Source organism: Echinops telfairi, unplaced genomic scaffold (assembly GCF_000313985.2).
Source record: "Echinops telfairi isolate 266 unplaced genomic scaffold, ASM31398v2 ScPeMD7_3509;HRSCAF=4178, whole genome shotgun sequence".
NCBI lineage: Eukaryota > Metazoa > Chordata > Mammalia > Afrosoricida > Tenrecidae > Echinops > Echinops telfairi.
The window spans coordinates 3689582-3710690 of NW_022107407.1; the positions used below are offsets into that span (position 1 = coordinate 3689582).

The window sequence follows — 21109 nt, forward strand, 5'->3', positions numbered from 1 at the left end:
ACAGCTATCTTCTGGATCAAGAAGATACATTGCACATGGATCTTGAGTCCAGAGGACATGCTCCACTCCTGGCTCTTCCTGGTACTGATACTGATATGCCCTTCTTCCATTTCTCAGAAGACTCATACCCAGCAGACGCCAATCTAATGAGTGCTATTAAAGATTAGTCACAGGTGAGTCCTATCCTTGTCTTCCCCCACCTACTTACCAAGGCCCATGCAGGAAAAAAAAAATTGGTGGAAGTTACAGAGACTTTGGCTAGAAGAGCCACATTAAATAATTAATTGCCCGTGAAGCTATTAAACAGTATAGCATTATGTAATCTTCCGATGACATATGCGACTGTGCATGGGATGCATCTACTGGTAATTGAGCCTCGATTTCCTCTATAAAAACTAAACCCACTGCTGTTGATTCTTATTCATAGTGACCTTACATGACAGAGTAGAACTGCTCCATATTGTTTCCAGAACTATAAATATTTATGGGACTATTCAGACTTATTTTTCTCCTTTAGAGCAGGCTGGTGAGTTTGAACCAGTGAAATTCTAGTTAAAAGCCAAATGATGCCTCCAAAGCTTCTTGAATATCTGGCATAGAAGGTGAGGATTCTACTATTGAATCACCACACCCATCTTCAGTTTACCATTGTTCACCCATCTAGCCACGACAGACATGGTGATCCTTCTCTCTTGAACTCAGTATATTGGATCACTCAGTATATTGGTGAACTCTGGACACTGATAAAGCACTCTTTAGCTAGAAAGAGTCAACAAGTACTGCATACTTTAACTGAAATATTATGTAGAACCTTTCCGTGCTCAATTATTTTTCAGCTACAAGCATGCTCTTTAGTAAGCAGAGACAAAAAGAAGAGATTGTAGCAAATACATAGAAATAGAAATAAGAGGCAGACCAAGGAGAAAAATTCCTAGAGAGTAGCTGTCTGATGACTTTTGAAGGACTGTGTATAGCCCAGAGTTTCCTGTTTCCTGTCCTTGGAAGCCCTTCAAAGACCTACTGTATCCTTTACAGCTACCTTGAATTGGCCTTGATTTTTGCAACTACATGCTCCATAAAAGTGTTTTAAAACATATCTGAAGTGTTAACCACTACTGACTAACCACTAGGGGATTATCAAACAGTATGACTAGCACATTTTGCTTCCTTCTTCCCACTCCCACCACAGCCTCCTTCTTTTCTTAAGGTTACTATGTCATCCAAACTAAAGACAAAGAGACAGACCAAATTCCTTTCTGAGGTCTCAGACAGTCAGAATCTATTTGCTGGCAGTAAATAGGTAAATACCACTCAGGATGAAATACATAGGAATCAAATTGATCACATCTGTGGGAAGAGATAAGGGAAAGCTCACTATTATCAGTCAAAACAAGGCTGGGGTTGACTATGAAACAGACCATTAATTGCTCATATGTTGTTTATGTTGAAGATGAAAAAAATTAAAACAAGTCCACAAGAGCCAAAATACAACCTTAGTATGTAGCCCTTGATCAAACAAGACAGGCTGAAACATGGGTATCAAGTAACAGGTTTTATTGTGAAGTGCAGTGTGCTGGGCTACTCAGAGGATGGGGAATAGCTTCAACACAAAGGAGGCACTCATAGATATATTCTCAGGGATGGAGACTCATAACTTGGGTTGGGAAACTACCATGTATCCTGATTGGCAAGTTTGAATGAAGAGGGTCACGTGGTCTTTGAAGTGGACAAGAGGCTGTTGGCACATATGGAGAGGTGCAGGGTGAGTGGGGTGGGTGAGAGGAGAGAGACTATGAGCAAGAAACATAGGAGGGAGATGCTTGGAATGGCTAGGCACTGTTTTACCCTCAGCTGGATTCATTATTCCTGCCGTTTGATAATAGGGAATAGGGTCCAAGGTCTGTCTTCTGTATGCTTCCTGCTGGACAGAGACAAACAAAAAGCTTATAGCTGTCCTGTCTCTGTAGGGTCTGGTGAGCACCTTAAGCGTTAGAACACAGCCACAGGCACACATCCATTCCTGCAAAAAGTTTTTAAAACAGTGTAATGAAAAAAGTCTGAAGCACAGAATTATACATATTAAACTGAGAGGTCCTAAAAGTGACAGGACCATGGAGTCCCCAATCAATGATTGTGACAATGTCATTTCTTAATACTTTTTTATGTGGCCCCTGACATTTGAGCCACTTGAGTCTACTGGCTTCGAAATGCCTGTAACTCAATGTGTTGCAGGTTTCCACATCTCCTCTCTCCTCCATGGTAGTGGAGTTCTCATATTCTGTAAATGCATCTCCCACTATCATGTAAAAACAGTGATCAGTGCTGTTAAACATCAGCCAGTTATTCCAAGCTTGTGGTTTAATGGTTAAACAGCTAGGGCTGACCCTCATGTACAAACATAACGTCTAAAAGCGTAAAGTTAAATGAAATCTCTTGCCTTCTTCCTTGGGTTCCCTGGCTAGCCCATTTCCCCAAGGCCCTGGGATCCACACAGTATCAGTTACAAACATAACAGGGCCCTTTGAGTCTACTCTACAATTTGCAGCAGAGGAAGATGGGCAAGATAAGCCCAATAAGCATAGTTAGCCGGGGGACGGCGAGAGCGGGGTCGCGGGTCGTGGGTGTGGGCTATGGGCAAGGACTACTACCAGACGCTGGGCTTGGCCCGCGGTGCATCAGACGAGGAGATCAAACGGGCCTACCGCCGCCAGGCGCTGCGCTACCACCCGGACAAGAGCAAGGAGCCCGGCGCCGAGGAGAAGTTCAAGGAGATCGCCGAGGCCTACGACGTGTTCAGCGACTCGCGCAAGCGCGAGATCTTTGACCGCTACGGGGAGGAAGGCCTAAAGGGTGGCGGTCCCAGTGGCGGGAGCAGTGGCGGTGCTAATGGGACCTCATTCAGCTACACGTTCCATGGAGACCCTCATGCTATGTTTGCTGAGTTCTTCTGTGGCCGAAATCCCTTTGATACTTTTTTTGGGCAGCGGAACTGGGAAGACATGGACATTGACGACCCGTTTTCTGGCTTCCCCATGGGCATGAGTGGCTTCACCAACATGAACTTTGGCTGCTCCCGTCCCACCCAGGAACCCACCCGAAAGAAACAAGATCCCTCTGTCACCCATGACCTCAGAGTCTCACTGGAAGAAATCTACAGTGGCTGTACCAAAAAAATGAAGATCTCTCACAAGCGGCTGAACCCCGACGGAAAGAGCATCCGCAACGAAGACAAGATCTTGACGATCGAAGTGAAGAGGGGGTGGAAAGAAGGGACCAAAATCACCTTCCCCAAGGAAGGAGACCAGACTTCCAGCAACATTCCAGCTGACATCGTCTTTGTTTTAAAGGACAAGCCCCACAATATCTTTAAGAGAGATGGCTCTGACGTCGTGTACCCAGCCAGGGTCAGCCTCCGGGAGGCTCTGTGTGGCTGCACGGTGAATGTCCCCACTCTGGACTGCAGGACCATACCCGTCGTGTTCAAAGATGTCATCAGGCCTGGCATGCGGCGGAAAGTTCCTGGAGAAGGCCTCCCCCTACATACCCCAGTGATGAAAGATAAAACTGCAATCATTGCTAGAAACGTACTTTTAGGGCTCATTGCTCTGTGCATCATCAGTTTCACCTGTCCCCAGTGGTGGGTGGTGGTGGTGGTGGGTACCTGGCACCTTTTTCTTCACAGTGTTTTTTTGTTTGTTTTGTTTTCCTTATTGATAGGGCTGCCATCTCTTTGGTGGGGATTGAATTGGGGTCAAAAGAGCTAAATAGATTCTTCCTTTTCTCCCTTATCTTTCAGTGTGAGTGGATCTGTGTAGGAGAAGAAAAGAAAAAAAATCTCAGGACCTTGCTTTGAGGTGTAAAGAACGTATCCTTTGAACCTAAAACTGTGTAATGAGTAGTATTTGGTAGAAGAGTATAGAACAGAGTTTAAGGGTTGGGAACTATTGGATGGATAGGCAAGAGAGTGGAGTTGATGGCTTTAAGATCTTGAACAAGTCAGTAGCTGCCTTTGGGTTTAATAACCAGCAGATTGAGTGTGTTGCAGAAAGAGCGGGTGAGCCTTAATAGGCCTGTCTTGAGGAATTATGAAATTATGGGTTTAAGGTTTGTAAGGTGTTGGAGAGCTATACAATATTGAGGAACATTAGGAAATTTTGTGGGGTCTTTTAATCTGATATAAACTGGTTGGTGGTGCAAAGCAATGGAGGGTTAGGTAACATCCCAACCTCGTGGGTTAACTAGAGCAGATGGTAAAGGAAGGGAATTGGTGGTGGGGTGGGTGTCAGGACACTAGAGTTATTTTGGGAGAGATGGAGGCAGGAGGAGTGCCTGGTGCAGCTTGTAAGAGAAGCAACAGGTTTGGAATCCGGGAGGCCTTTGGTAAATGAAGAGTTGCTACTCTTTTGAATTTACTAAGAATATCTTTGTCCAGTAGGGGAACAGGGACTTTTTGGATTACTAGAAACTGGTGTGAGGATTGTACATTATAAAGACTACATGAGTGACCATGTAATGAGAGTTTGTGAGACTATATCTGAGACTCTGACAATATTGGTGGATGCTAGAAATGTCTGTCCTGAATGTTCAGGTAGTGTTGAATAAGTGACCTCCATGTCCAAAAAGAAAGAAATAGGCTTACCTGACAGGCTGATCATCACTCTGGGCTTGTGATGGGTGAACTCTGTGAGGGCGTCAGTCCTGGGCACTGTCAATCCTTTATGGCCAAGCATAGAAGCCCTAACAATGAGGTGTTTTCAGCTGGTTGCTCAGGAGGTGTTATGGAAGAGACTATCCTTCCCACCCCCAGTCAGAAAGAACAATCAACTCCTAAGTGCCCTCCTTGCCCACATTGCAAACAATGTGGGGAGTTAAGTCTGGGGCATTTACGTGCCCAATGTCCCATCTGGGAACATTTAAAGCAGGGTCCAGGTGACTAACCTGTTTGTGGACCAATGCTTATTGGTCTGGATCCACTCATATTCCCTGAAGGGTGTTAGCCAGCATCACATATTTAGCTTTGTTTCTTCTAGTCTATCTAATTTTTCTTGTTTCTTCCTATTATTGAAAACCTTAAATACGATATTGAGAAGATCTTGCTGTGGTCTTTGAGGGCCACCCTCCAGCTTTTAAAGCTTTCTTTTAATGTAGGGAGCTGACTGAAATATAAAGTATGAATGAAGTGTAGTGGTCCTGCTGGTGTTAAGGGATCAACCCTGGTGAACTTATGGAAAGCCTCCGAGAGGCAGGATAAAAACTGGACAGGATTTCCCTTTGGATCTTTAAGGACTTCTCTGAACTTGTCATAATTGACTGCTTTATTAGCTGTCTTTTGTAAGCCTAAATGAGGTGCATAGCCATGCCATTTTGGGCAATGCAGTCCCCATGACTGAGTTGATAATTTCAGTTAAGATCTTGTCTGGAAACTGCATTAGAGCCCATCGATTTATTCTGGTTCTAGGCAATAATTTAATTACCTCTCTGGTGGGCTGCTACCAAGACTCTCTCCTGTCTTCAGGACATGAAGTGGTTGTAAGAATAATATAAATGTCATACCTGGTATGGGAATAGGCTGAGTGAGATATTTGTACTCTTTAATATAGGTCTCCAGGTCAGAGGCTATGGGTCCCAGATGTTTTCCAAGATCCTAAAGATCGAAAAGAGAAAAAAGGGACATGTACTTTAAAGAGTGCCTCAGCCCTTGCCACCTCACAGAGAGCGAGAAGGAAGAGGCAGGGTCTGAGCAGGGAAGGGCTCAGGGCAAATGGGTGTCTGATGGAGACAATGTGGTAGAGGGGAGTGGGTAGAGAGCATAGAAGTTGGCCATGGGAGGAGGCAAAATGATGACAAAGAAGGAAGGGGGAGGGGACGATGGGGGAGAAGATGGTAGATAAGAGAGTGGTGGATTGGAGGAGGTGGAAGGAGGCAGTGGGGGGGTGGAGTTAAGGATGAGACTGGAGGAGGATTTTAAGAAGGAGGAGAAGGGGCAGTAGGCGGTGGGCAGAGGGGCATGGTTGGAAGAGTTGAAGGGAAATGCATTGTCTGGGAGAGGCAACTTCTCCTGAGCCAGTGAGAGTTTGGTGGAGGGGCAGTTTTGACACAGATGGGAGTGAGAGTGGAGGTAGTAAAAGACCTGTACATAGGAAACTTCTAGGAATTTGTCGTTATGTCGACAAAAATTTTCAAGGCCCTGGAAGACATTAAAATTGAGAGTGTCATCTTCTGGGCACTTTTAGTTATTGCCCAATTTGTATTGAGGTCAAATCTGGTTGCAAAGGAGAATTAGACATTTTGGCCTAACAACTGGGTTTAGACCCAGAGGTTTAAGATTTGCTAGTAGGCACACCAGAGGCGAATTTTGGGGTGACTTAGATTGGTTATTTCCCATGGTGGGGTAGAGGGGTGGGCAAAATATAAGGAGTATAATGGGTGCAGGGAGAGTCCTCAGCAAGTCTGTTTGACACCAGAGTAGATATAGGGAAACAGGTCAGGAAGGTGTCCCCCTGCTGAGAGCAACCCAAGCCACAGGGGCTTGGAGTTCACTGAGCACTTAGAATCGGCCAGAGTGTGGATTCACAGTCCATAATGGCAAGCAGAGAAGGTCCCTAGAAGACACCCACCCAGGTTCAGGAGAGTCTTTGTGGACCTTGCACTGTACCCTCCCCGGTTTCAGTACCAAATGGTAGAAAAAGACAGGCACAGTCTGCTGGGTTACTCTGAGGATGGGAGGAGTAACTCCAACACAAAAGAAGCACACACAGATATATCCTTGGGGGTGGAGACTGATAACGAGGTTTGGGAGAGCACCATGTATCCTCCTAATTGGAAAGTTTGAATGAAGGGGTGGCCTCTAATGTGCACAGGAGGCTTTTGGTGTGCATGAGAAGGTACTGGGGGTTGACAGAATCTGTGAGCAAGAAACATGGGAGGGAGATTCTTGGAATGAGCAGGCTCTGCTTTACACTCAGCTGGAGCCATTACCCCTAAATTTAGGGACCATCTCAAGAACAGATTTGACACATTGGACACTAATGATTGGAGACCTGATGATTTGTGGGCTAACATCAAAAACATCCATCATACAGGAAGAAAGAATAAAGTCGATGAAGAGATCAGATGTTAGAAGAAACCCTAAAACTCGTTTTTGAGTGCAGAGTAAGTGAAGCCCAGGGAAGAAATAATTAAGTAAAAGAACAGAATAGAACATTTTTTATGGCCAGCTCCAGAATACAAAGCAGAGTCATAATGAAATGTTCGAAAACCTGGTGTTGTAAAGCCCAAAACAAAGAACATGTTCAGTTATTTCATATTTCCAGATAAAATAAATGAAGTAAAAAATTCAAGTCTCAAGTTTTGACCTTAAAGGAGCAAATATTGAACAGCACAGAATGCATCAAAAGAAGATGAGGAGAAGAAGCCATCCATGTCTGGAGATGGCAGGTATGGAGGAGTGCTACTGTGGGAATGGAGGCTACACCTGTTGTGCAGCAGCAGACTAGGCAAGATGGGGGCTAGGCAGAGACACCACCCAGATCTGCTCATCAAAATTTTGGAGAGAGATGGTGACACAGAACCAGGTGTTCACCTTGGGAGCCTGAGCTTTGGAGCTAACAGTTTTGCATACATAGGGGGAGAAGAAGCTGAATGACAATGGTGACTGAAGAGATAGTTGAGTTGTGGCAGTGCTATCATATTGAATTTTTACGAGCCACTTTTAATCTAGGCACACCAAGATGGACACATTGGTGGCTGATGACAAGAAAAGAAGAGAAATACATATACCTCTTGCAGCCTCATCAACTGGGTCACCTGATTATAAATCGACAATGGCCAGCAGCTGCCAACCCCCCCCCTCAAGAGTGCTTCCTGAACAGGGAACTGTATACATGCTCACATTCTCTAACACACCCTCTGGAGAAGGTGGTGAGTGCCTAAGAATATGCCAACATAGCAATTGTCAATTAAATTCAAGCACAGCAATGCCACCAGAACAAGAAACCACTTCAGATCAGGTGGACCCAGACAATGTGTTTCAAACAAATTACAGAGCCAGAAACCTTTAGTGATGCACTACTCGATGATGAAAAATTACTTGATAACACTGGTGCAGATGGGAGCTGGAAATACAGGGAATTCAGGGCGGATGATCCCTCCGGGACCAGTGGTGTGAGTGGCGCTACTGGGAGGGTAGAGGGAGAGTGGGTAGGAAAGAGGGAACCAATTACAGGGAACTATATGTGACCTCCTCCCTGGGGGATGGACAACCGAGCAGTTGGTGGAGGGAGACATCGAACAGGGCAAGATATGACAAAATAACAATTTATAAATTATCAAGGGCACATGGGGGAGAGGGGTGGGGAGAAAGAGGGGGAAAATGAGGACCTGGTGCCAGGGGCTTGAGTGGAGAGGAAATGTTTTGAGAATGATGAGGGCAATGAATGTACAAATGCGCTTTACACAATTGGTGTGTGTATGGATTGTGGTGAGAGTTGTATGATCCCCTAATAAAATGATTTAAAAAAAAAAGAAGAAGAAAGTCCATTACTTAGACATACTCCAGAATTTAAGGAGTTGCTTGGCAAATTGCAAGAAAAAATAGATTAGACCCCAAAACCAGTGAGTATTAATCCAGAAATGCAATACTCTGGTTTTAGAATAAGATATATTCAAAAAGCAAAAGGCTATAATTTAATCACTGGAAGTTCAAATTCGAAAGCTTGAAAGCAAATTTCACATAATTAAACTGATAGAGAAATGTTTTAGACCAGGTTTACTAGAGAAACAAATCCAGTGACACTCACATGTGTGTGAGAACTTTATATCAAAGAGCAATTGTATATTGAGAAAACATTTCAGCCCAGTCCAGATCGAGTCATAAGTCTGATATCAGCCTATATGTCTGATACTAGCCCATAAATTCCTCTTTAGACTCACACAGCACATGAAATGATGCCAAATGCAGGAAGATCACAGGCCAGTGGTGGATCCAGTGGCAGTGGAAGCATCTCAGCCCTGGTGTGATCTCTACATGGCTCCTCCAGCTCCAGGGCTCTACCTTCCATCAGAGTGGCTTCATGTGGCTTGTCAACAGGAATGTGTAGCAGAAAGGAAGTATGTCCCACCTCCAGGGTGTAAGAGACAAAGTTCCCAAAATCCTCATGAGAAGGCTACAACCACACAGAAGCATCATTGGCTATGACATGACTGACAGGCTAGACTCCACCCTTTCACTTATAATATCCTCAAATTGACACAAGGTTATGTAACTACCACAGGAAGAATTAGACAATTATCTGAATAACATCCAAGAATTATGAGGAATTAGAAAATTATCTGAAGAACATCCAAGAATAATGAGGGCTACCACCAAGAAGAATAACAACAGAACAGAAAGATATAAAAAGCACAGAGAACATGGTCAAAGAGTTCTTGAAAAAAATGTCTGTGACATCATTAAATATGAGAAGATAAGCATTCAAAAAGCAGTACGAACTGCCAGTAGGATAGAATGCAAAAGAAAATCATCAAGATATGCCATATTCTGAATTTTTGAAACCAAAAACAAGGAATGAATCTTGACAAGAGCTTGAGAGAAACGAGAATTTACTTAGAAAGGAGAACTAATAAGACTAACATCTCATTTCTTGGTTAAACTCTTGCAGGCAAGAAGGCAATGGAAATACGCATACACATTGCCATTCCTCCTGAATCTGTTATTACCAGCATACTAAACTGTATGATTTTTTTTCTGATTAAAAATTACCAATACCAGTACATTTCAGCTCATTAATGCCTATGAGATCAATCTTTATGCATTCCATTTTATCCTTGACCACTTCCAACTTTCCTCAATTCATCCTTGTATATCACAACTTCTGATTATTAACTGATGTTTGCAGCTATTTCTGCTCAACTTGAAGCAAATGAAGATCCCAAAGACTCCACTCCCTCCGAGTCACCATGGCTAACAGTTACTTTGTTGACTATGACTTTGAGAAGGCAGCTCCACCTCAATCACATTTTAAATGCCTTCTGACCAGAGGGGCCTGTCCCTTGCCACTATCTCTGACAGCGTTCTGTTTCCATTTGCTAGGCCTTCAATATTTGACAATGTTTCCATGCCGTGCATATGTTTTTCAGAGACTACAGTTAGTAGCCAGGTGCACAATCCACTATACCACTGGGCTTCATGGGAATCCTTTCGCTATTCATTAGATTTGTTTGGGGGTGGATCACCCATGGAAAGGAGCTCTGGTGATGTAGTTGATTAAGTTTGAGCTTCTAACTGCAAAGCTGGAAGTTTGAATCTGCCAGCTGCTCCTCTGTAGAAAGTTGAGGCTGTGGGCTCCTGTAAAAGTAGTCTCAGAATCTCAATGGAAAAGCTCTACTCTGTCCTATAAGGTCACTGTGAGTAGTAATCAGCTTTGTGGAAAAGGATTTTGGTTTTGTTTATTTGTTCATTTGCTTTGGATCGCCATCCCTGGAAGGTATCCTAGTGGTTCAATGGTTAAATGCTAGACTGTTACCAAAATGTAACATTTGGTAACATTTTGGACCCACCAGCTGTTCCTTGGGGGAAAAATATGGCAATCTGCTTCCATAAAGTTTATGTTTTTGAAAGTCTTTGAGACATTTCTATTCAATGGGGGTGAAATTGATGCTAAAGCTCTGGGTTTGACCACTCTTGGAATTTAATACATTTACAGTATGTTTTACAGATTAGCATTTTTAAGACGTTTATTCTCTTTAATTCATTATTTATTAAATTATGTGATAACATAATTTATTAAAGTATGTGAGGTTGGAGATAACAAATTCATAATATGAACACACTAACCAACCAATTACTCTCAATTATGAAAATTATATGCCAATTAAAACATATATTAATTAGATTGTTCAACTTTTGGAGTATTTCTATGGAATTTACTTTGGGGAAAATTGTGCACTACCATTTGAACCTGAGAGATGAGTTTAATTTGGAACTAGGCTAAGATTAAAGCATGATAGGACAGAGGTTATTTTCATCAGAAAAACACCATTTCTAAAGTCTAACTTGAGGAACACTCATTTGTATTCATTTCATTTTTATTAACTGCTTTGATGAGACACTCATACATCATACTTTTTTACTGCAATGATTTATATATATATATATATATATATATATATATATATATATATAGAGAGAGAGAGAGAGAGAGAGAGGTGTAATCATCACAACATAGTTTTTTCTTATCCCAGAAAGAAACTCTCTGCATTTTAACCATCACTCCTGATAAATAAATTCTCCTTGAATACAGATGCCTTGGGCCCATGGAGTTGGGGTGTCCCATACATAGGATATTGTAATAATAAATACAGGAGAGCTTATTCCCTTAAAAACAAGCAAGCAAACAAAAATCCTACAAGACCACAAACTTTTGAATGGCTGTAAAATGACCCATAGTTATAATTTTTCTTCAAGACAATGTGTTATATAATCTCTCCTGACCATAAATAGTTTCTTTCCGTCCAACACTCTTTCCATGGCATTGACCCTGAAATGAGCTATGGGGTCTTTAATGATTCTCTAGCCTTCAGAATATTTGCCTCTCCTTAAAAGAACTGTGACCTTGATTTGAAATTTTTATATTAAAAAACTCCTGCGAATTTATATTTTTGGCTTAATATCATTTTCCCCCAGAATTTTCACCACACCCCTACCCCAATGTATAGCCAATATTTTGTCACAATAGATTTGCTGATTCAGGTCACTTCAAATAAATGAAATTATACATATATATGATCATTTCTGATTCAATTTTTATACTTAGGATACTTTTAAAGGTTTGTTCATGTTATAGCATGGATCAATGCTTTATTCCATTTATGGTAAAATAATATTTCACTGTATGAATAGACTGCATCTTATTTCTCTATTTACTAGAAATATTCATTTTTTACTATGTACTAGACCATACTTCCTACTTGTCTGTAAATGATCATCTGTGAATTGCTACAATGCTCAAGGCTATCTCACTGGTATATTAAAGGCCAGAAATGTTACTCAAAATGAATACATTTCTGCTTTTTACATTAGTCATTATTTTGCCTATAGAGTCTTTCAATATTGCACCTTAGGGCTTGAATTTTTTTTTTGTTTTGTTTTTCGTTCTCTCCATTTAAGATATGCTGAGTTTATTCTTTTTCTTTTGGTTTTGGAATTCTAGGTCTTTACAAATTTTATTATAATATTTGGCCTTGTCTTTTCAAGCAACCTTTGACATTGTCTGTTCAGCTCTTTGACTTCATCCTTTCTTCTATTTGCTTTAGCTACACTATGACTAAGAGTTAAGTTTCAGAGTCTTTTCTGACACCCCCTTGGATCTTTTCTTTCTTTCCTGTCTTTTTTCATTTTAAATAATTTTATTGGGGGCTCATACAACTCTTATCACAATCCATACACACATCCACTATGTCAAGCACACATTTATTGCCATCATCATTCTCAAAATATTTTCTTTCTACTTGTGCCCTTGGTATCAGCTTCTCATTTTTCCCCTCCCTCTCCCACCTTCCATCCCTCATGAACCCTCGATAATTTAGAAATTATTATTATTTTTTCATGTCTTACATTGACTGATGTCTGCCTTCATCCACTTTTCTGTTGTCCATCCCCTTGGGAGGGGGTGATAGGTAGATCCTTGTGATCAGTTCCCCTTTCACCCCCACCTTTCCCTTACCCTCCTGGTATGGCTACTCCCAATATTAGCCCTGAGGGGTTTGTATGTCCTGGATTCCCTGTGTTTCCAGCTCTTATCTGTATCCATGTATATGCTCTGGTCTAGCCAGATTTGTAAGGTAGAATTGGGGTCATGATAGTGGGTGGATTGGGGGGAGACAATAAAGAACTAGAGGAAAATTCTTTGTTTCATTGGTGCTATACTGCACCCCGACTGGCTTATCTCTTTCCCACAACCCATCTGTAAGGGGATATCCAATCACCTACAGATGGGCTTTGGGTTTCCACTCTGTACTCTCCCCTCATTCCCAATGATATGGTTTTTTTGTTCTGGGTCTTTGATGCTTGATACCTGATCCATTTACGTTACCATGGTTGACTTCGCTGTGAGAAAGCAGTTCTTCCTCAGTCACATTTTAAGTGCCTTCCTACCCAAGGGGCCCATGCTCTGGCACTGTCTCTGACAACATTCCACATCAATTCATTAGGGCTTCAATATCTGACAACATGTGTAAGCTATGCATAAGATTTTCAATGGCTACTTCCTCCAAAATGAGTAGTCAGTTCCTTCTTCATTGTCTGTTCTTAATCTGGAAGCCCTGCTGAAACCTCCTCACTTTAGATGACCCTGCATTTGAAATACCAGTGACATAGCTTCCAGCATCATAGCAACACACAAGCCACCAGAGTATTGCAAACGGACAGACAAGTGATGGCTTTTCCAGATAGATACTCGATTTTTCCAACACCATTTGTTGAAAAGGCTACCTTTTCCAGTTAATGTGTTTTAGTCATTTATCAAATATCAATTGCCTCTGTATGCTTGGTTGTCTTTATGGGTTTTCTGTTTTAATCAATTGGTTTACCTATCTATTATTGTTCTATTATCAAGCTGCTTTGATTACCATGACTATATAATAGGTTTTGAAATCAGGGAGTGAAAGGCCCCCTACATTGATTTTAGTTTTAATAATGTGTTTATCTTTTATTTCTTTCTTGGTTGGTGATTACTTTTTCCATTTATTGGAAGGATTTTATTTGAAATTGGATCAGAATTTCACTGAATTTATAAAGTACTTTTGATACTATTATCATTTTCACTATCTTAAGTTTTACTATCAATTATGAGACATTCTTCGATTTATACAAGTCTGTGTGTGTAATGGTATTTTATAATTTTCTTTGTATATGTTTTGTGTCTCTCTGATTAGACTTATTCCTATGTATTTTATCTTTTGGGTAGTTATTATAAATGCTATTGTTCTTTGAATTTTCCTTTTGGTGTTCTCTTCTTTAATATATAGGAATCCAATTAGTTTTCATAGGTTGATCTTATATCCTGATATGTTGTGAAATTTTTCAATTAGATCTAGCATTTTTTTTATTTAGTCTTTGAGATTTTCAATATATGTATATACAGTTATGCCATCTACTAATGAAAGGGTTTTTTTTTTTCCTTTCTTGCCAATTTGCATGCCTTCAATAGATTTTTGATGTCTTGTAGGTCTGAATAAGACTTTGAAGACAATATTAAATAAATAATTGAGATAAAGGACAACCTTATCTAGTTTCTATTCAGTAGGGGAATGTTTTCAATTTCTCTCCATTAAGTGAGATGCTAGCAGTTGGTTTTGCATATATGGATTTTATTATGTTGAACAATTTCTCTTATATTCCTATTTTATTAATGTTTTTGTCAAGAATGGATGTTGAATTTTATCAAAGGCCTTTTCTGCATCAACTGATACAATCATGGCTTGTTTTGTTTATGTGGTTACATTAATTGCTTTTCTAATACTGAGCCATCCTTGGATACCTGGTATGAATCCCACTGAATCAAGACTTATTTTTTAAATGCTTTATTTAATTCTATTGGCTAGAATTCTGCTGAAAATTTTGATGCCTATATTCATAAGAGATATGATTCTATAACTTTTCAATTCTAGTGCTGTTTTTGTCTGGCTTAAGTATCAGGGTCATATTTGCTTCATAAAATGAATTTGATAGAATACTATCCTTTCTTATACCCTGAAATAGTTTCATGTAGAATTGGTGATAACTCTTCTATAAATGCTAGATAGAATTTCCCAGACTTTTGATGTTGTGAGTTTCTTACTGACTAGATCTATTGTTCCTTGTCCTATATGTCTGTTGAGGCTTTCTCTAACCATCTGTTGGTGTAGATTGGTAATGTGTTTCCAGAAAATTTCCATTCTTTCTAGGTTTTTAATTTGTTGGAATACAATTTTACACAATATTGTGTTATTACCTATTTTTTTTGTTGGTCCTGTTGTGATGTCTTCCATAGAGATTTATAGTCTTAGAAAATGAAATCAGATAGTTCCACTCTGTCCTATACATAACTAACAACAACATCAACATCTGTAAACATAGTACATAGCATATAGCCTTGATAAATATTAAACAATATCAGCAATAAAGCAAATAAGACAGCTTCAAGCAATGCTTCCTAACCCCAATTTTAAATTCTTTAAGTATGTCACCTTTTAGGAGTTAATATAGTAAATTTGTTTAATGTACAGAGGTCGTACTGTGTGCCCTGTCCACTTTAGTCTAGCTAGTTCCAGTTGCAATGTATCTCTTTTTATGGTGTCATTAATTTAGCCAATGGTATAGAATTTAAAACATAGTTGAGCAAAGAAGATTATATTAGTGTAGGCTGGTTACGAACTGCAACACAAGAATTATCGATTTGTACATATTTAATTCTTAAGTGACTGGACGCTATTTACACAAACAAAGGGGGTTGGTGAAAAGGGAAAACTTTTAATAATATTCATTGACAGTGACAGAAACAAGCCTACCAGATTAACACATATCTTAATAAAGCAATGAGAACATTAAAATAGTAAGTATATGGTAATCCAAGGACACCATTCATTGGTCACCCTCAAGGCAAGAGATATGAGCCAAGGCTGCCAGTTCTACCTTGTCTTACATGCTTTGGGCCAAGTGGCCACCTTGTCCTATAGGGTTGCTATGAGTCAGAATCAACTTGCTGGCAGTGAGTTTGGTTTTTCAGTTTTAATGAAATGCTTTACTAGTATAGCCCAAGAATGATGTCATAAATATCCAAAGGCCCTTGATAGAGGTAGGTTCCCTAGCCCTGATAAAGGATCAAGAGCTTTATGAACACTTGCCTCTCTATGTTTTCTGGAGATGGTTCATCTTGTCTGTGAGAACATACTATCGAAATCTTTGCTTTCACTCATAAAAATTTCTTTCACTGGCATTTGCACTTCTGCAGTGTGCATTGTTTCCATACTGAGAAGCAAGGACCAAGGTAAAGCCTCTCAACCCCCTTTTGATGTCATGATATGTGGATGCTTTTACATTAAAATTTTCATTTTATGAATAATTATGAATGGTTTATTTTGACACACATACATAAAATCAGCCTTAATACAAATACCTTTACTGAAAAATTAGATATTAGAAAATATGTTTTCATTTAAGGAATAAAACATTTTGAATGTAAGACTAGGTGTGTGTGTTTTGTTTTTGTTTCCTTTCTAATGAGTCAGGAACCTCACCTTTTTACATTAACCTGAGCCAGCCTAAAAACATACAAATAAATATCTAGTTCTGGTGTTTAATTGTGATCCAGAGAGAAGTGAGAGCCACAGAACTACATGTGATCACAGGAAGAACTTTTTTAGGCAAAAAAAATCCCTCCCAATATCTGTGCAGGAAGAACCCCAGTGGCACATTGGCTCAAGCATTGAACTGTTGACCTATATGTCTGCAATTTGATTCTAATAGCTGTTCACAGAAGGGTCAGTCTGTCAACTCCCTTGGAGTTTTGCCATCTTAGAAACCCTCAGAAGCGCTTCCTACTACAGAGTTGCTGTGGGTCAGAGTCAACTCTGTGGATTTTAAAAAAATTAAAATTTAGACTTAAAAGTATCTAGACAAAGTAAATGTACATTATATAAGGACAAGTTTAAATTTATTGAACTTTATTTCAGCAGTGTCTTGTAGCGTATGAGTAATTTTATGATCTTTGAGTAATGTGTTGATATTAAGTTGGGTTAACCAATGTTTGTTGTAATTTGAAGTTCATAAACCTTTTTTTTTAACTTGGCAATAACTCCATGTGACACTTTCCAACACGTGCATTCTCTCATACAGTTGCCCCTTCTACAGTACTGTATAGGGAAAAATCTCTTGCAAGGCACTGACCTCCCTCCTGCCGGCATTCAGGCAAAACCAGAGCTTCCAGAGAGCACTGGCACATGGAGACAATGGGGGAAGCTCCTCCAGCAAGTCACGTCCACCACCTTTTTGACACTAGGCCTTGACCCCCACCTTCTGCTCAAGGAACAGGAGGGGTAACAATCAGGAACAGGAGCACCACCACCTTTCTGCCTGGGGCACCTAAAGAGACACCCCGGAACTCTCCAGGGGCACCCACGAGAGCCCCATACAAGCTTCGGTAGGTGCACAGTGCAGCTGAAGGGACCGACCTTCTCCACCACGGTGCAGGTTCATCTCCAGAAGATGAAAAAGAGGTGGCTTCTTGGACCAAAAAGATCCCCCACACTGCCCAAGCCATGAATCAAGGAACAGGTGTGCCAGGTCGGATCCGATTCAGCTCCCCTGCCCTCCCAAACACCACCAGTGGATGGCAAGAAGAGGCAAGGGGCCAACGGACAGAGTGGGAAGAGTGGTCCCATTCGCCTTGCAGGTATGATCCTCGGGTGGCGCTGCTTAGGTCAGGCCCCGGAAACGAGGACGTCTTCCAAAGAGTGTTCATTTTTTTCTCCATTTTAAGGGGTGATTATAAGGGATATGCAACAAGAGTAATGTTTTAAGAATTCATTAATGGTACATTTATTTGATATAGTCAAAAGTTTTGCCCATCTGACTAGCATTTAATAATTTCAGCTCTTTTGGGGAGGGGGGGTGGAGAGCATTAATATGAATACATTAACATTAAATGGCATTAGCAAAGAATTGTGTTTGTTGCCATTAAAATAAACCCCAAATCTGATTACTAGTATGAAAGTCTAATTTGTTCTTTAGATAAACAGCAGCTCAAAACCACCAGCTGTCCAAGAGAGAAATATGGGGCTTCCTAATCCTTTAAAGAGTCATGGTGTTGGAAACTCAAAGGGGTGGCTCTATCTTGTCCTTTCTCCCACAGTGTGCCTGCTGGTTTCAACCTTGTGGTCAGAAGCCTAATGCTTAAATCACTAGGCCACCAGGGCATATTAGTCTCAAGGTTTCAAAAGTAGTCTTACCCAGTCATGATCTGGAGGTGATTTTCTTTATCCCTTACACAGATCCAAGGCTATGTGTCAGTGGACCCTATATCTGCCTTTGTGTACATTCTGGCTCATGGTTTCCTTCAGTCTAGGAAGACTGTCTCTGTCATGTCCTTGTCCTGTTTAACCCTCTCTTATCTGGTTGATTCTGATTCATAGTAACCCACTTTCATCAAGTCAGATTCTGATGCAAAATAATAAAAGGGTCTCTGGAGAATGTGTTTGAACATGTGACCCCTTTACTCCTAGAGTATCTCTGAGGAAGGAGCCTCTAAAATTTTGTCAGTGTTAGATCAATCAGTTAGAAAAATAAGCTCATGCTTACTTATCTATACAGAACAATTTCACAAAAAACCATATGAAATTGTTCACTATAGATTAGGAAGTAAGCTACAGTTAAGTCTATACATTCCTAGAGAATTTGATAACCTTCTGTAGTTGTAATAGATACTGATATAGCAATACTGGTGAGCGAGTGAGAGGCTTTGGTAGGCTAGTGGGTTATGCATTGGGCATAACCCAATGCAAGGTCAGCAGGTCAAACCCAGTAAGCTCTCTGTGGCAGAAAGATGAGGATTTCAGCTTCTGCAGAGATTTATAGCATCAGAAACCCAAAGGGGCGATAGGGTCACTCACTCAGAGTTGTAATCTACTCAATGGCAGTGGATTTGATTTTAATTGTGTTAAATAAGTAATTCTGGTGAATACCTCATCTACACATTTGTGAGCAAAACTATGTATGCCACTGATAGGACTATTTCCTACCCCCTCTTCCTGAGATCATGTCCAAAGGAGCACTATCACAGGTGAGTACAATCAAGTCTCCCAGTGGTCTTTCCTTGTACTTTTAAAGAAAATGCAGCTAAAGCAAAGCTTCTGACTGTAACTACCACTGAAGTCTTGCAAAAGACAGTGATCACCTGTTTACAGTGAACCATAAAGTACTCAAGGGACCACCTGCTTACAGTGAAGTATAAAGTACTTGAGGGACCACCTGTTTACAGTGAAGTATAAAGTACTCGAGAGACCACCTGCTTACAGTGAAGTTTAAAGTGCTTGAGGAAAGCTGGGAAGAACCTCCGTGAGAACTTCAAACTTACTATGGATGTCATTCTGGTAGGAAATAGTTCTTAATTTCTATGTGAAAGCAAATCCTTCTGACTAGGCAAACTGTTGCCCTAAACTAAACAATTCTTTTTCTCTGTTTAACCTTCTCTTCCTTTTACCCAGATTGTGATAATTAACCAGATTCACTCTCGTATTCTAAGAAAACATTATTGGCACTTTGAATTCAATGTTGTTTTGCGGTCTAATTGTGGAATTTTTAGGGGCAAGTGTAACTTAAGTTAATATTAAGATTATCTTTGGGAATATCCACTAACAAACTAACATCCACTAGGAAAACATACAATGTGTACCTTTCTTGATGTTTTGGCCTCATGAAAATGCACGTTTGTGCTACTTTTTGTGCACAGCTCATTGTTTCAGTGGCGAAGCAGATAAAATATTACTAAAACTCTTCTGTGGGGCATAGCTTCCTGATTCTGTCCATATTTACACTAGAAGCACCCAGGGCCATCCTGACTCCTCTCAGGATCCTTTAAAGAATGATTTTAGTGCTCAAAAACTGGGTTTACCGCAGGCACTTGCCCCATTAACAATTGCCATCAATTGGTAATGATGGCATCCTACTTCTGGGGACCACGTTTTTGTCAGAATAGAACTGTGCTTGCCAGGGTTTTCCATGACTGATTTTTCAAAGCTAGAGCACAGGCCTTTCTTGAGGATCTATCTCTGAGTATACTCAAAACTTCAGCTTTTGGTTAGCAGTAGAGCACATTAACTATTTGCAAACACAATGATTTTTAACAAGGTGTAAATTTCCTTCCATAATATATTAAAGAAGGAATTTTATGCTTTATACACATGAAAAACATATAATATTGTAATATATACTTCAGTGTTGTTGTCAAGTGCCGTAGTCAATGACGAATCATAGTGACCCTGTGTACAATAGAACACATTTGGGCCCTGGGCTATGCTCACAATTACTGTTATATTTGAGCCCATTTTTGCAGACATTGTGTCAGTCTATCTTGTTTCATTCATTCACTTAATTTTTATTGTGATTTTGGTGAAAGTTTACAGGGCAAGTGGTTTTCCAGTCAACATTTGCTTTGTGATATTGACATCAATTCCCACAATGTAACAACACTCTTCCCCCTTCTATCTGCCCATCTTTCCTGCCCTTCCCTGCCTCTGACCATGTATGTTTGATTGTTCTTAGGACTTTGCACCTCCCTGGTGTTGTTTACCTTATAGGCTTTGGTTGGCTAAAAGCTAAGCCAAATATAACATTTTATTTATTATTTATAAATCTTTTTATTGGGGGCTTTTACAGCTCTTATAACAATTCATATATCAATTGTATCCAGTGCATTTGTAAATATGTTGTCATCATCATTTTGAAAACATTTTCTTTCTACTTGAGCCTTGGTATCAGCTCCTTCCCCACCCCTCCACCCCCACTCTTCCACCTTCATGACTCCTTGATAAATTATAATTATCTTTATATCTCACACTGTTCACTGTCTCCCTTTACCCACATTTCTGTTGTTCATCCCCCTGGGGGGTAGGAGGACTGTTATATGTTGATCATTGAGATCGGTTCCCCATTTCTCTCCATTCTTTCCCAACCATTCCCCTACCTTCGTGGTATTGCTACTCCCATTACTGTTCCTGAGGGGTTTATCTGTGCTGGGTTCCTTGTGTGGAGAGCTCTTATGTGTACCAGTATACCTGTTCTGGTCTTGAAAGGTAGAACTGGGGTCGTGATAGTGGAGGTGGGAGGAAGTATTAAAGAACTGGAGGAATGTTGTGTGTACCTTCGATGCTATGCTGCACCCTGGCTGACTCATTCCTTCCTTGTGACCCTTCTGTAAGGAGTTACCAATTCTCTACAGATGGGCTTTGGGTCTCCACGCTGACCCCCAGCGTTCACATCAATATAATTGTTTGTTTTGGGTCGTCTGTTGCCTGATACCTGATCCTATCCACACCTCGTGATCACAGAGGCTGGTGTGCTTCTTCCATGTGGGCT

General features: G+C 40.5%; 1 protein-coding gene across 1 annotated transcript in view; it reads left to right on the forward strand.

The window, feature by feature from the left end:
* The first annotated feature begins 2597 nt into the window (after positions 1-2597).
* The window catches only part of LOC101661651 (dnaJ homolog subfamily B member 1-like), a 41600-nt gene continuing 23088 nt past the window's right edge, over positions 2598-21109 (forward strand). Inside the window, exon 1 of the mRNA XM_045294224.1 lies at positions 2598-3657. Coding sequence (XP_045150159.1) covers positions 2631-3657 — 1027 coding nt within the window. The 5' untranslated portion in view covers positions 2598-2630. The remainder of the gene's footprint in view (positions 3658-21109) is intronic.